Source organism: Monopterus albus, unplaced genomic scaffold (genome assembly GCF_001952655.1).
Source record: "Monopterus albus unplaced genomic scaffold, M_albus_1.0 scaffold104.1, whole genome shotgun sequence".
Taxonomy (NCBI): domain Eukaryota; kingdom Metazoa; phylum Chordata; class Actinopteri; order Synbranchiformes; family Synbranchidae; genus Monopterus; species Monopterus albus.
In genome coordinates, this window is record NW_018127984.1 from 1012377 (window position 1) to 1026508 (window position 14132).

The 14132-nt window shown below is 39.2% G+C and overlaps 1 protein-coding gene across 1 annotated transcript in view; it reads left to right on the forward strand.

Annotated features, from left to right (window-relative positions):
• Positions 1-14132, forward strand: part of trpc5a (transient receptor potential cation channel, subfamily C, member 5a) — a 115045-nt gene that overhangs the window by 41567 nt on the left and 59346 nt on the right. The window contains exon 2 of the mRNA XM_020610155.1: positions 13414-13455. Coding sequence (XP_020465811.1) covers positions 13423-13455 — 33 coding nt within the window. The 5' untranslated portion in view covers positions 13414-13422. The remainder of the gene's footprint in view (positions 1-13413; positions 13456-14132) is intronic.

The window sequence follows — 14132 nt, forward strand, 5'->3', positions numbered from 1 at the left end:
GAAAATAAAAATGGATGCGGCTCGTGATAGCATGTGTGTAGCGATGTACCAGTTAATGTGCAATCGAAATAAAGAAATAATAATGAGAGGAACATCAAGAAGGAGGAGAGCACAAATATTGCTTATGGCCTCGCCTCCTCCAGCGCAGAATTGTGACGTCTGTCGCATTTCAATGACATAAAAATTGCATTAAATGCAACCTGGCCATTCAGACTGAAGTCGCATTGCAAAACATCGGATATGTATCCGATTTAGGACCACATATGAAAGTAGCCTGGGCCTGATTTGAAAAAATCAGATTTGTGTTGTTCACACTGTCATAAGGAAATCGAAAATCACTTTTGGGCAAAAAGATCGGATTTGAGTCACTTCAGCCTGCAGTGTGAACGTAGCCTAAGTAATGCGCAAGAATTCCTTTCATGTGAATATGTAACCCTAACCCATGCAACTTAAAAGGAAAACGCGAACAATACAAAAGCAAGCAAGTTTATTTATATAGCACCTTTCTAAACCTGCGTTACAAGGTGCTTTTTAGTAAAACATAAATAATAATAATAATACCTAAGACCAGATAAAACACATCTAGACAATAAAATAACAAGAAAAATGCATAGTCGAAACAAATACATCAATCAATAAAATTGTCGAAGGACCGTGAATACAAATGCATTTTGAGAAGTGACAAAAAAACAGTATAGGAGCCCGAACTGAAAAAGCTCGGTCTCCCCAATGTTTCCGTCTAGACTTCAGGACTTCCAGGAACAACTGGTTCGAAGACCTAAGTGTCCTTTCTGGAGTATAAAAACGCACAAGCTCAGAAATATATGAAGGTGCCAGACCATGTACAGCCTTATAGACAAACATCAACGATTTAAAATCAATCCTAAAACGAACAGGAAGCCAATGTAGTGAGGCAAGAACTGGAGTGATATACTCATGATGCTGTGTATTAGTTAAAAGACGAGCTGCTGCATTTTGGACCAACTGGAGTCTGGACAATAAGGCTTGAGAAATGCCAGTATACAGGGCGTTACAATAAAACCAAACAATCTTATAATAAAAACATTATATAAACTAAAATATATATGATCGCCCAGTAGGCCCATGAATCACGGCTATTTTGGACAAATCCACACTTGGCAGTCATTGTGAAAAGCTAACATTTGCAAATGCAGGAAATAGTGTTCACTTTATTTCACAAGACACAAAATAAGAATTGTTTACGCAGGAGGCATTTCAGTTGAGTTTTTCAGTCATCCATCTCATAAGTGTCAGATGGAAGAGACTTCTGTTTTAATCAGGCCTGCTGTCAACGCTGTCCACATTAACAGCTCATGTTTCATTTGTGCAGGACACACTTAATTGCAACCCAAAGCATATTTTTGGACTTCAAGTCTATTCTGTTTTACATATGTAACTACAGTAATTGTGTTTTAAATGCTACCAAACCCTGGGTGACCTACACTCAGTAGTGTTCCTGAACACCTCCCTTGTGTAGATGCCATCAATGGACTGGAGCTGCTGCTGCTTTTGCTACAGTACGTAGCCTGTGTGTGTGTGTGTGTGTGTGTGTGTGAGATGTGAAAAGCGTACTACCATAGAGACATGGGAAACATGATTATATGGTGGCAATATTGCACATTTTCACCTGCATTCTCCTGAATAGCACTGATATCATTGTACTTGGTTCTTCAATTTAGTTTTATTTGGTTGAGTGGATAGAGGAGAGAGAAAAAAAAAAAGCAACCAACACAACGACAAACACTGAGCAGGCTGATGTGGCTGGTGACTGCTCATCAGAAATGTACAGCTCCAGAGCCAAGATTACTTGCAGAGAGAGAGACGAGACACAGTTAGTGGTTCGTAATGGTGGCTTATAGGTGCATAGAGAAAGGAGAGGAGCGGCTGAACATGTCATCATTGGTCAGATTAGGCAGGGGGCCAGAGAAATAATGGTGGTTTTATGAAAGGGCACCTTCAAATTTCCCATAGATTTTAAGTTACTGAGCCAGAAATGCCACTGAAGACAGGAGGAGCCTAGTTATTTATACATTTATTGATTATTGTAAAGCTGCTTGTGACTAAGAAGTTGTACAAAGTGAAAGGCCAGAGATGAAGTAAAAAAGAGGAAGGAGGCAGTCCGGAAAGAAAAGGCAGAGTGATGAAGTAAAAGGGGGTGTGTTAAGACTGAAGGAAATGGAAAGGTCAAAGTGGCCACAGATTTGTGCAAAAAGAGAGATGACATTGATGGAGTGAGGGGGAGATATGTGAAGAAGAGTGAGTTTAGGCTAGAGGGAAACAGAAATATCCAGAGAGGTTGTACTTATAAAAGAGCAAGACAGAGGGACAGTTAAGAAGAGGAAGAAAAATGTTAAAGGAAAAGTGATGAGCGAGAGAGAACCACCCACATATAATCAAAAGCAGTAAATAAATGCTTGGCTTTTAAGTTCTGCTCACAGCACTTTCTCTCATTAGACCTCCATCTTTATTGCTGAGTGGCTGAAAACGAGTGGACACTTTGTGCTTATTGCTCTGTTTTCTGCTACTGTTTGGCTCTTAGATGTCTGCTGCTAATACATGTGCTAAATTAAAAAGGGGAGCAGATAGTCAGAACCAATTAGGTGATGAGAATTCTCCTCTTTTATGGTGCATACATGAGCCAAAATATGTTGGTGGACGGTACCTGATGACTATCACTCAAGTACTGTGCTTAACAGCTGTACTTTATAGTACAGCTGCAAATAGTTCCCAGAGCCCAAGGTGGCATTCAAATTATTAAAAAAAAATCAAAAACAAGTGAATGAAAAGGAAAAAGTACATATGAAATGTATAAAATCAGGAATACAAAAAAGTGGGATGACAAAATACAGAAGGAAATACATGTAAAACAAAAATTCACTGAAAACAAGAAAAATGTAAGAGTAACAAACTGAGGAGTATGAAAATACTGGTGATATTGTGCTTTTGCTGCTGATTGTGATGAAAACGTCCTCACTAAAAGTCATTCCTGGCTTTAGGTCTGGCTTAAAGAAAAGAGTCAGAGGATCTGAGGGGAGGAAGGTTTGGCAGGAAGTCAGAGCCGCAAGCGGGTCATTACTATGCTCAGGGCCAAGTCCATCAAAGTCTTTATCAGATGCTACAAGTCTCGTAAAACCTCTTTGATGATTTGCTGTCAACCAGTGCAGCAACTTTAAGGCCATGTGTTTTTTTCTGCCTGGCTGCAGTTTGTGTTCCTAATTGGCTCACATTAATTTACAGACGTGGACAAAATTGTTGGGACCCTTCAGTTAAAGAAAAACTCACAGTGGTCACTGAAATAATGTGAAACTGACAAAAGTAATAATAAATACTGAAAATTAACTAATGAAAATCAGTCATTGCTTTTGAATGGTGGTTCAACAGAAACGTTTTAAGAAACAAACTAATGAAACTGGCCTGGACAAAAATGATGGTACCCCTAGAAAAGATTTGACCATAGGGCCATTCTAAACTAAAGTGCGTCCTCTAATTAGCATCACAGGTGTTTTCAAACTTGTAATCAGCCTGCCTATTTAGAGGGTGAAAAGTAGTCACTGTGCTGTTTGGTATCATGGTGTGTGCCACAATGAACATGGACCACAGAAAGCTAAGGAGAGAGTTGTTTCAGGAGATTAGAAAGAAAATTATAGACAAACATGTTAAAGGTAAAGGCTATAAGACCATCTCCAAGCAGCTTGATGTTCCTGTGACTACAGTGGCACATATTATTCAGAAGTTTAAGGTCTACGGGACTGTAGCCAACCTCCCTGGACGTGGGCGCAAGAGGAAAATTGATGACAAATTGAAGAGACGGATAATGCGAATGGTAGCAACTTCCAAAGAGATTAGAGGTGACCTCCAAAGTCAAGGTACATCAGTGTCAGATCGCACCATCCGTCTCTGAGCCACAGTGACATGGAAGACTTCATGGAAGACAACGGAGGAGGACTCCACTGTTGAAAGTAAATCATAAAAAAGTGAGAATGGAATTTGCCAGAATGCATATTGACCAGCCACAAAGCTTCTGGGAGAATGTCCTTTGGACAGATGAGACAAAACTGGAACTTTTTGGCAAATCGCATCAGCTCTATGTTCACAGATGCAAACATGAAGCATACAAAGAAAAGAACACTGTACCTACCGTGAAACATGGAGGAGGCTCAGTTATGTTCTGGGGCTGTATTGCTGTATCTGGCACATGGTGTCTTGAATCTGTGTAGGTTACAATGAAATCTCAAGACTATCAAGGCATTCTGGAGCAAAATGTGCTGCCCAGTGTCAGAAAGCTTGGTCTCAGTCGCAGGTCATGGGTCCTTCAACAGGATAATGATGCAAAACACACAGCTGAAAAACACCCAAGAATGGCTAAGAACAAAACATTGGACTGTTCTGAAGTGGCCTTCTATGAGCCCTGATCTAAATCCTATTGAACATCTGTGGAAAGAGCTGAGACACGCAGTCTGGCGAAGGCATCCTTCAGACCTGAGACAGCTGGAGCAGTTTGCTCATGAGGAGTGGGCCAAAATACCTGTCGATGAGTGAAGAAGTCTCATTGGGAGTTGCAGAAATCACTTGATTGCAGTGATTGCCTCAAAAGGTTGTGCAATGAAATATTAAGTCAAGGGTACCTTAATTTTTGTCCAAGCCAGTTTCATTAGTTTTAAAAAGCTTCTGTTGAACCACAATTCAAAAGCAAAATTTTCATTAGTTAATTTTCAGTAAATTTTTATTTATTATCACTTTTGTCAGTTTCACATTATTTCAGTGACCATTGTGAGTTTCTCTTTCTTTAACGGAACAGTACCAACAATTTAGTCCACGTCTGTACATCAACTCAGACAATATTGCAGCATTTTACAAACATGTAACTTATGAGTAGTTTGGTTGGTTAGTTTTTAGTGATCACAATCAATATTATTCATTTCTTGAGCCATATGATTTAATTTGAATAGCACGGGATACTTAAGTGTCTACTTTGTTCGCATGCTGTACACTAACTGCAGATAATTTAAAGACTACCGTGCTTTAATATAGTTGGGTCATTTCAGCCTTTTCAACAAAGTGAGGACAGACCGGCAAACACTGCATCACTTGGAAAATAGTGCTTTCTTAAAGGCAAAAAAACAAGAGATAATGCACATAGTGAACAGGTCTTTGCATACCTGCCAAATCTCATTAATGCTTTGGGCAGACCAGAGCGTTAAGCACGCTGGTTATTCTGGTCCTGTCAGGGATGTGTAAGTGCGTGCATGTTGGCCTATTGTACATGCAACCCAGTCTGGGCTGTTTTCACATATGCAGTCTCAGTGAAGCAGGTGTGTGAGGGTGTGTTGAGTGTTTTGAGTTGCTGTACTGTACATAATCAGCTCTGACCTTTGCTGCTTAGGAGTTTATTTACTGAGTGATGTGTTTGGAAACATTGTTTTCAAATCCTGGCACCTCATTAAAATGAAATCATACCGAGTTGAGAAGCTGTTTTTTTATGATTTTTCACTTCTCCCACATTTGTTTAAACTACTTTTACATATACGAGTTGGAGCTAACAGCTGTGGTTCTACTTCAAAATATAAGGGAAGGGGGCACTGGTCTCCTGCACAGGCTTAGTATGTTTGGCAATATTATGTTTTAAGATACAAACCTGGATCTTTGTAAAAAGAAGACTTGGTTTGATGATGTGATTCTGCTACGCTCACTGTAAAACAGAACCTGCTCCTCATCTCATGCACTCATCTCTGCTGTAAACAAGTAAACATCTGTAAACATCTGGCCTGTTCTTCTACTTCTAAAAAGTAGAAGAACAGGCCAGATGTGGGCAGATGTGGCGAGTCAAAGGGAATTGCAGCCAAGGGGAATACAAGATGGGGTTAAGCATCACTAGGCAATAAAAAGAATGAGAATTACTGTATGAGAAGCTGTGAGTTTAAAGTCGAGTTTTAAATGTATCATTCCTGAGAAATGGAAAATACAACAAAGTTTGAAAGATGTATGGAGTGAAAGATGAGGATGTTCAGACTGGGGAGATATATATATATATATATCACCCTGTTTATCATATAGTCCCTTTTTAAGTAAACAAACAAATGAATGATGGATGAGGAAGAAAAGAAAGTGTCTGCCACCGAGAAATGTAAGAGAAATGCTAATGAGTCACACAGTCCTGGCTGGTGAAAAGGGGGAGTGATGAGTGAGATAGAAGCCAAGCAGGGAGTTTATCTGCATTGCTGTACCACACTCAGTGGAGCATTGTAAAGCCGTCAGCATAAATTCACCCTGACTGTGCAGATGCATCTGCATTCCGGCAATTGCACATTGGCCACTGCAGAATTAACTTCATTCATACAGTTTAATCTTGTCCAAATAATTTAGGCATCAACAGAACAGACCCTCAGATATGTAACCTGCCGGTATAAGCAGATCCCTTCCACAACTGTAAAGAATAAATTAAGGATTCAACTGCTGCTAATGGCTTGAATCCCCAGATTAACAGATTATTCATCAACAAAAAGGTGTACAGTGAAAACCTAGTATAGCTACTAGTAACAGGCTGGCTCCCTGATGAATGGATACATGTTAAATCAAGCTATCATTTGCAGGAATTGAGGAAAAATGAGCCCAAATTGTTTATTTTGATCTAAAAATACAACTGCATAACCCTGAGTTCTGACTCGGCTGGAGACTTGCACTACCTTGTCTTATCTTGAACTAACAGGAAGCTCATTCAACAGTAAACTTTTTCTCTGCAGCAGACTCAGCATGTTTGTGTGAGTTTCTTCCTCTGTGTTTGCTGAAAGAAGCAAATTAGTGGAGGAAGAGTAAGAGCACTGCAGCTCTTAGAAGTAAGGTCTACATTTCCTTTCATTCGAGTAAATCCTAAACAGGAACTGTTGTTGTTGATTGGATTATTTTGTGGGATTTAAAGGCTTTAGATTGTCTACTAGGACACGGCGACATAAAGCAAAAATCTCTGTGCTGTGATGCATGAAAGAAGTAATTTGTTTCACTGCTTAGATCATAAAACAGCCATGAAGTGTTTCACGCATAATGTGAAGAAAGGCTGCAGGACAAAGAAGGATAACGCAGCATAAGAAATTAGATTCCTTTCCAGAAGCAAAGTAGCATGTGGCAAATGGAAAGAAATACTGTATATATTATCATGTTTTCCCTTTAGGTGGCAAGAAAATTTCTCATTGGTAACAGTTACTGTATCTGCTCAAAATGGAATGAATTGAATGATCAATGGATGAACAAATAATTATATGTTTTAGTGAGCTGGTCACTTGAACTTTTTTGTTTCACATGAATCTGCATCTCACCTCACTTTACATAACTCATAGCTTACCTGTCAAGTCTGTAAATAAGCCGTGTTCTTTCACTTTCGTTGCTCTTATAATGTAGTTTTTGGAGACAACAGGGGAACCATTTTCCAAATATGTCTAAAAATATTAGAATAGAAAAAGAATATTAGACTTGCATTCATCAGGTGGACACAAAAATGAATGCTACGGTAATTTTGCTCTGCAACTGCTGGGCGTGTAGATAAGCAACCAATTTCTAACAGTGTTAATATAAATGGCAGTGATATGTTCATGACTTTTTTTGCCCCTTGAGTGGCCAAAAAATTTGCCTTGGCAGGGAAGCATTGCATCACTTTCAAAACCTAAATGGTATAGATTTTATTTAAAATGGTTTCCCCATGATACTGTACTTTGGACTTTTTTCTCCATCATGTTTTGTCTCTAGCTTGGCTCTTTATGACAGATGTGGATTGTTTTTATTGTTTTGCTTTAAGACATTTTATGACGATTGTAGTTGTTATGGATATTGGCTCTGACAAGGTCAAATGGTGCTGCTGAAGAATAAAATTAAAGTTCTTTAACATCAAGGTTTTGCATTGTGAAATAAAAGCTACATTAAAATCAAATCACAACATATATTTTTTTTTTATTTAGGCTAGTAAGGTTTTTCCACAGTATGTAATAGAAAATCTCCCTTGCAAGTAAACCGATTCGGCATCACAGCAGTCTTGTCTTTACTCCTCCGTCTTCCCTCCTACCATCTGATTGCTGGGACTCACTTGGCAGCTCTTAATTAGATTAAATGGAGTACAGTAATGCCAAGTCAGGTAATTTTGAGTTTGTTACAGTCCAGTCAAATGTTGTCTTCTTCACCTTGGCCCAGGTCAGTTCACTTTATTTCAGTCTTTTGCTGTTCATTTACTGCAAATAAAGGAGTAAATTAAAATGGCAAATTGTAGCTCATTACAAAAAGGTCAGACACACACAGGATGCCAGGGTCACAGTTTTCCCTCCTCTCTCTTGCTTTGCAACAAAAGTATTCACACTCACAATATTTGGGAACAACTGTGGATCTGTAAGAAATCCCTGATAACATTTATGCTTCAAAGCTCCATGGAAACCCCTCCTTTACTACTTGAATCAGTAATTTTAGTCGACTTGACAATGCTGGGAACCGGAGGCATTAATTAATCTTTCAGCTGTTGACAGAGGGACCACGGACAGCGGAGACATTGCCATTTCTTCTTAAATACTCAGTGCTTTTAAACATCAGTGGAGCAAAACTTTTTGCATCACTCTCAGATGAGTACTGTACGTCTCCCATGTCTGACCAGGATAGCTCTCCTCTATCCACCAACAGAGATAACCTGACAGCTGCTTGTTCAGAGGATTTCTGGTACACAGCAGACTTGGTAGCTCCATGGTCGGATTTAGGAGTCAGGACCTGTATCTGTTTGATTTGTCACTCTTCTTCAGAAGCAAACTCTGTTTGAACTTGACAGAATGAAGTGTGCAGGTGTCTCTTCAGCTTTTCAGTATCAGCTCACTTACCTGCGAGTTTCCTGGATTTCACTGTGTGGCTCTTGAATACCTGGGATCTATCCAGGATCCCTCTGGGGCTGCGCCGCCTGAAGCAGCCTCTGTTGTTCCTTTTAGTTAGCTGGTGATAACGATAACTTCTGCCACCAGATACTGATCCACTGCAGCATGGACTAAGATGGTTCTTATTGAGTTATAGTTATGGAGCTTAAAACTGGTCATTAAACCTCTTCAAAAACGGGCTCAACTTGCCTCTCAGCTGATAGCACTGGATACTGTGAATTGTGCATCAGTTACAGACCCATTACTGGTGTGTGTGCTGCTCTGGAAAATCAGTCACTAATTTCTCCTGGGCTTCTGTTGTCATCCCAAGTTGTAGGGTCTTTCTCTCTTCGACCCAGCAGGAGGTGAGGATTTCTTCCCTCTCACGAACTCCTTCACAGTAAAGATGCACTGATTACAATTTTCTTGGGCAATTCTGATTTTTTTCATTTATTTTTATTCTGACCTGCCGAAAATTGACAGCATAGACAAATATTTTTGTAACTTTAAAGAAAAATTAAATTACAAAAAATGAAATGCAATCGTTGTACTTATCCAAATATACAGTAAATGGGTGCAACAGGTAATAGAAATAGTAGAATGTCTGTTACATCAGTCCTATTGAGTACAGATTAGATACAGTGTTCATATACCGTATATACAGGCACAAACTCAAGTCTCACTTGAGATGCACACAACATGCTACATGCTGCACACGCTAGGCTTTTAGTCTGTGCCATTGTATGACATGGCCTGTCGCCTCTAAATCTGAACAGCACAGAATCAGAAATCTTAAGAGTGATTGGCTGGTCACTGGTCAAGGCTGATCACACTGAATACCACCTGTTTCCGATCTCCGCTGATTGATGGGTGCATTTCTGCTTCGCAGCACTAGTGAACCTACAAGACGGTATTCTGTCACTTTCCCAGAACCTCCCCTGTATAGCCCATAAGTAGGTCAAGAAGCGAGGCCCCACTCCCTATTTGTGAAACGGCTCTTCAGCAAACAGTCCTGGGTGGAAGGTTTTCATTTTGAGGAGCCTTACCTGCAGCAGAACTTCATCTTGGCTTTTCTTTTTGAAATGTTACCTTTTTGTTTTGAAGTGATTACTTGATTCTTTGTATTATAGTAAACAGGCCACATAGGTCTAATCTTGGTTTTACAGAAGAATTTTATGAATTTGTGTCTATAATTTTGTCCAAGAATGACAGTATTCTTACTCTGGGGGATTTTAATGTACATTTATGTTGCCCAGAGAATGCCTTGGCTTCAGATGTTTTTGCTTTGGTTGATTCTTTCAGTCTTGCCTGGGCTTCATCTGAAGACACACACAAGGGCTGAATGTTAGGCTTGTAGAGCAACCTGTCAGTAAAACCAAGTTACGTAATTTGCAGTGAAACTGGGTTGTGTGACCACACACACTTTTATTTGAATTTTCCTTTATGCCATTAGTATTTTTTTCTTTTGATTTTGTAGTTTTCTGTCACATCTGCATTCACACTGTAGCACCTTCCCACTGCTGCAAAATTAGGCCTGTTCACATCCTCCACCGACCGAAAAATGAGAGGGAACAGTGTGCATTGTATTTTTTTTTATTTTTCATATTCAGATGGCAGAGCCTCTAAAAACATCTCTGTGCTCCATCAGTATTTTCTTCCCTCCCTGCCACATTCCCCAAACCAATTACAACCTTGTTGAAATGCAAATATGTTGCAGGACATTGTGAGCTACTGCATATTTTTCACCATTTTGTGACATTTTATTGACCAAATGGTTAGCCGATTAATCAAGAATAAAGAACATGTATCAAACTATTATTGTTAGCTGCAGCCTTAGTCAAGACACAGTTCCTCAGAAGCAAACTACAAGTAAAGATCTTTCAAGTCTTTCAGTGTTGACTGTTAAAACATTAGAGCATTTTCTTTAATGCAAAGGTGCAATCATTAACACAAGCCTGCCCCTGTTGATGCTATCATATTTAATGTTCTATATGAACTTTACCAGGTCAAAACCTTGAATGTAAACAAATGTCTTACTGTTTTATCATTCTTTTGATTCAAATTCACTATCTAAAACACAGTTTGTCTTTTTGAATTTACACGCTACTGTAAATATGCAGTATGATACAATGAATGAACAGCGGTGGCCTATTGTACATTATCAGCTATTTTGAAGGCACAGATTCAGAGCTGCAAAGATAATCACATTAAAATAGACCTTTTTGCAGCAGAGATTTTGAACTGTCACTGTAGGCAAAGCACAGGTGTAGCTAATAGCATTATTACAATTTGGCAAATCAATGGCTGTGAAAAAGGTCTGTATGATTCAAAGTTAAACTGGTGATCAGCTGATCACTTGTCTATAGGCAGTAGGCACCACTGATGGTTGTACTGTGGTGTTATACAATGTTGATGAGTGAAAGGATATCAATCTTTTGCTGTGTAAAGGCACCAGCTGCAGAGAGCACCTTCACCAGAGAACAGTCCAGCTTTTCCTTTTAGCTCTTATGGAATATATTTTATTAGCTACACTGGCTCTAATCTGCTGCCAGTGACAGACAGTTGGCTAAAAATGAGAGGCCGTTACCCTTACGTTTGCCGTTGTTATAGCAGAGATAAAAGGTTTGATAAGAGACGCAACCAACAATTGAAAGGCTATACTCACAGCAGTCATATCCATTAACCAAACTGATCTATAGCACAATACATTGAACTACACAATCTGTGCTTTAATTTACCTCCTTGGGTGTTTATACCAGGGAGGAAACAGCTGGACATAAACATCTGTTCAGACTGCAGTTTGCTCCTGGCCTCCCTGTTTTACTTTCCAAGCACATGTGACTAATGATAATCAAATGTAAAATGAGGTTGGTGCCCACAGTTTTTATTACGTTTTTCCTCCTGGCTTATAGCACTAGTTTATTTATTTATTTATTTTTAGACCAGAAGTTCACATCACTGTTCAGTCTTTCTTTTTTCAGAAGTACCACATACTGACAAAGATAAGTGTTATTTCCCTATTTCAGCATTCAGACAGCTTCAGTAATTAGCTCTTTCTTAGTCAGAGACGCGTGCAAATTGTTAGCAGTATTTTTCTCCTCTGTGTTCATCTTGATGTTTTACTGCTGGAGGGCTAATCCCATACTCAGTATGAAAATGTAAAACCATCACATTAGTCTGTCTTCAGTGTTTACTCCCCAAAATAAACAAATGTGGAGCAATTACAGTGCAGTAAATCAATATGAGAAAACCTACACACAAACACAAATGTGTAAACATGTGGCATTGCTAAATGTTCTTCAGGAGGTAGTGGTTCACGGGGCTTACATGAGCAGAGTTAACAAGACTAGTGCCACTAATGCTGTGAGATGAGGCTTATTCTTGGTCTGTGTGCTGTTTATTGTGCTGAATGTATGTAGATCTTCTGCACTGTCTGCCTGTCCATCACTGTTTCAGACTGTGTGGGTTCAGGTTTAGGTTGGAGGTTTTTCTCTCTGGTAAAAATACACCAACTGTACTCCTGCTGGTTCACGTCAACTCTTCATATGTCAGATAGAAGTCAGTTTTCAGTCTTAAATGCTGTTTCAGCAGTCTTATTTTAAGACTTTATTTTGGGACTACAGTATTGACTCAGGGTGAAATTAGTATTACTTTTTGTTGTCTTTTAGTTTAATTGTACTAAATCAGACTAAATGTTGATTTTCTGTCATCATTCAGTCTGACATGTCATTTCCATTGTGTTTTTGACATTTTTATTAATGAGTGACATTCACAATGCACAATGAGTTTTTATTTCTGAATGTCGACCAACAATAACATGTATAAAATAAATGGGCTGATCACATACATGTCTGGCACAAGAATTCATGGATGGCCCCATTACTGATCCCACTTACCAAGTTGTGATCGGACTGGTTGTTTTCCAACCAGGGAAAAGGCCTTCAGTGCACTTGTTTATAGCTAAAGCTTATCCTGGACCAGACTTGTCTGAATCAGTGAAAAATCTGACATGTGGGCATTGTGAGAGGTTTGGAACCAAGCTAAATCTACTGCTATCCAGGGGCAGCAGAGATGAGTGCATGAGATGAGTGTTGGCAGCAGCTTCTGCCTCTAGAATCATTGTCACAGCTGCTCTGAATAATCCAGACGTCAGTGTGAACAGTGTTCATTGGAAACCTTTTTTTTTTCTTAAGGTGGAAGTGAAAATAGTCCTCCATGATTTCTATGATTATCCCAACACAGAAGAACACTGTACAATATATAACTACTCTATAGGTGTTTTGTAAATTGGGTTGACTTTAATACTTTGAAATGTGTATATATATATATGTAGCTTTACTGGGCTCCATATGCTTCTGGTTCACATTCTCGGTTTGTATTGTAGTGATCAGCATCTTTTTATCACTTTTTATTTAAGTCACTTCTATTTTCTGTGCATGTTTGCCTATTGTACATGGATATTCTGCTTCCTGGTCTTGCTTAGGTAACGCCCATCCTTTTCTGTCTTCATTTCTTTCAGACTGGCCAGATGAATCCCATGACGCAGCTGTACTACAAGAAGGTGAGTCACACACCCTTGTAGGGATGTTGCTTTAAATGACAGTACATCTGCAGGTTTATCCTTGTTCTAAACCTCACTTCAACCTAGCATTATTTTAATCATAACCTTAGAACAGAGTCTTAACCCTAAGATTAGGAAGAGAAGAAGGGAGTTGATGCCGAAGTTAAGGGAGGCCAGGGAGTTGGGAGACATCGCATTCCTGAGGTATGATCAACTAGTGACCAGACCTCGGAACTGGGAATCAGGACCTAGGACCAGCTCGCCCAGGATGCCAGGACAAAGAGATGAAGGGGTCGCTGGACCCTCACATGTTTGAAAAGACACGCAGGTATATCGATATCTGCGACGGCAGATGAGCATTGAAACCAACAACAACAAGCATGACCCATGTACGGAATGATGCAAGTGATTTGTTACAGAAGTTAATAGATTTTGAGGGACTGGAGCTGGAACTGAACACTACTGGAGATACTGAAATTCATTATCATGAACCGGACGAAGATTTTGACCCTGAAATAAATTTTTTTAAGAACTCTGAAAATAACTGCAAGTATTACATGAATGAACAGTTTAACAGCAATGTCAAGACTGAGAACAAATTATCATTAATTCACTTTAATAGCAGAAGTTTATACGCAAACTTTCAGAGTATAAAACATTATCTTAGTAGTCTAAAA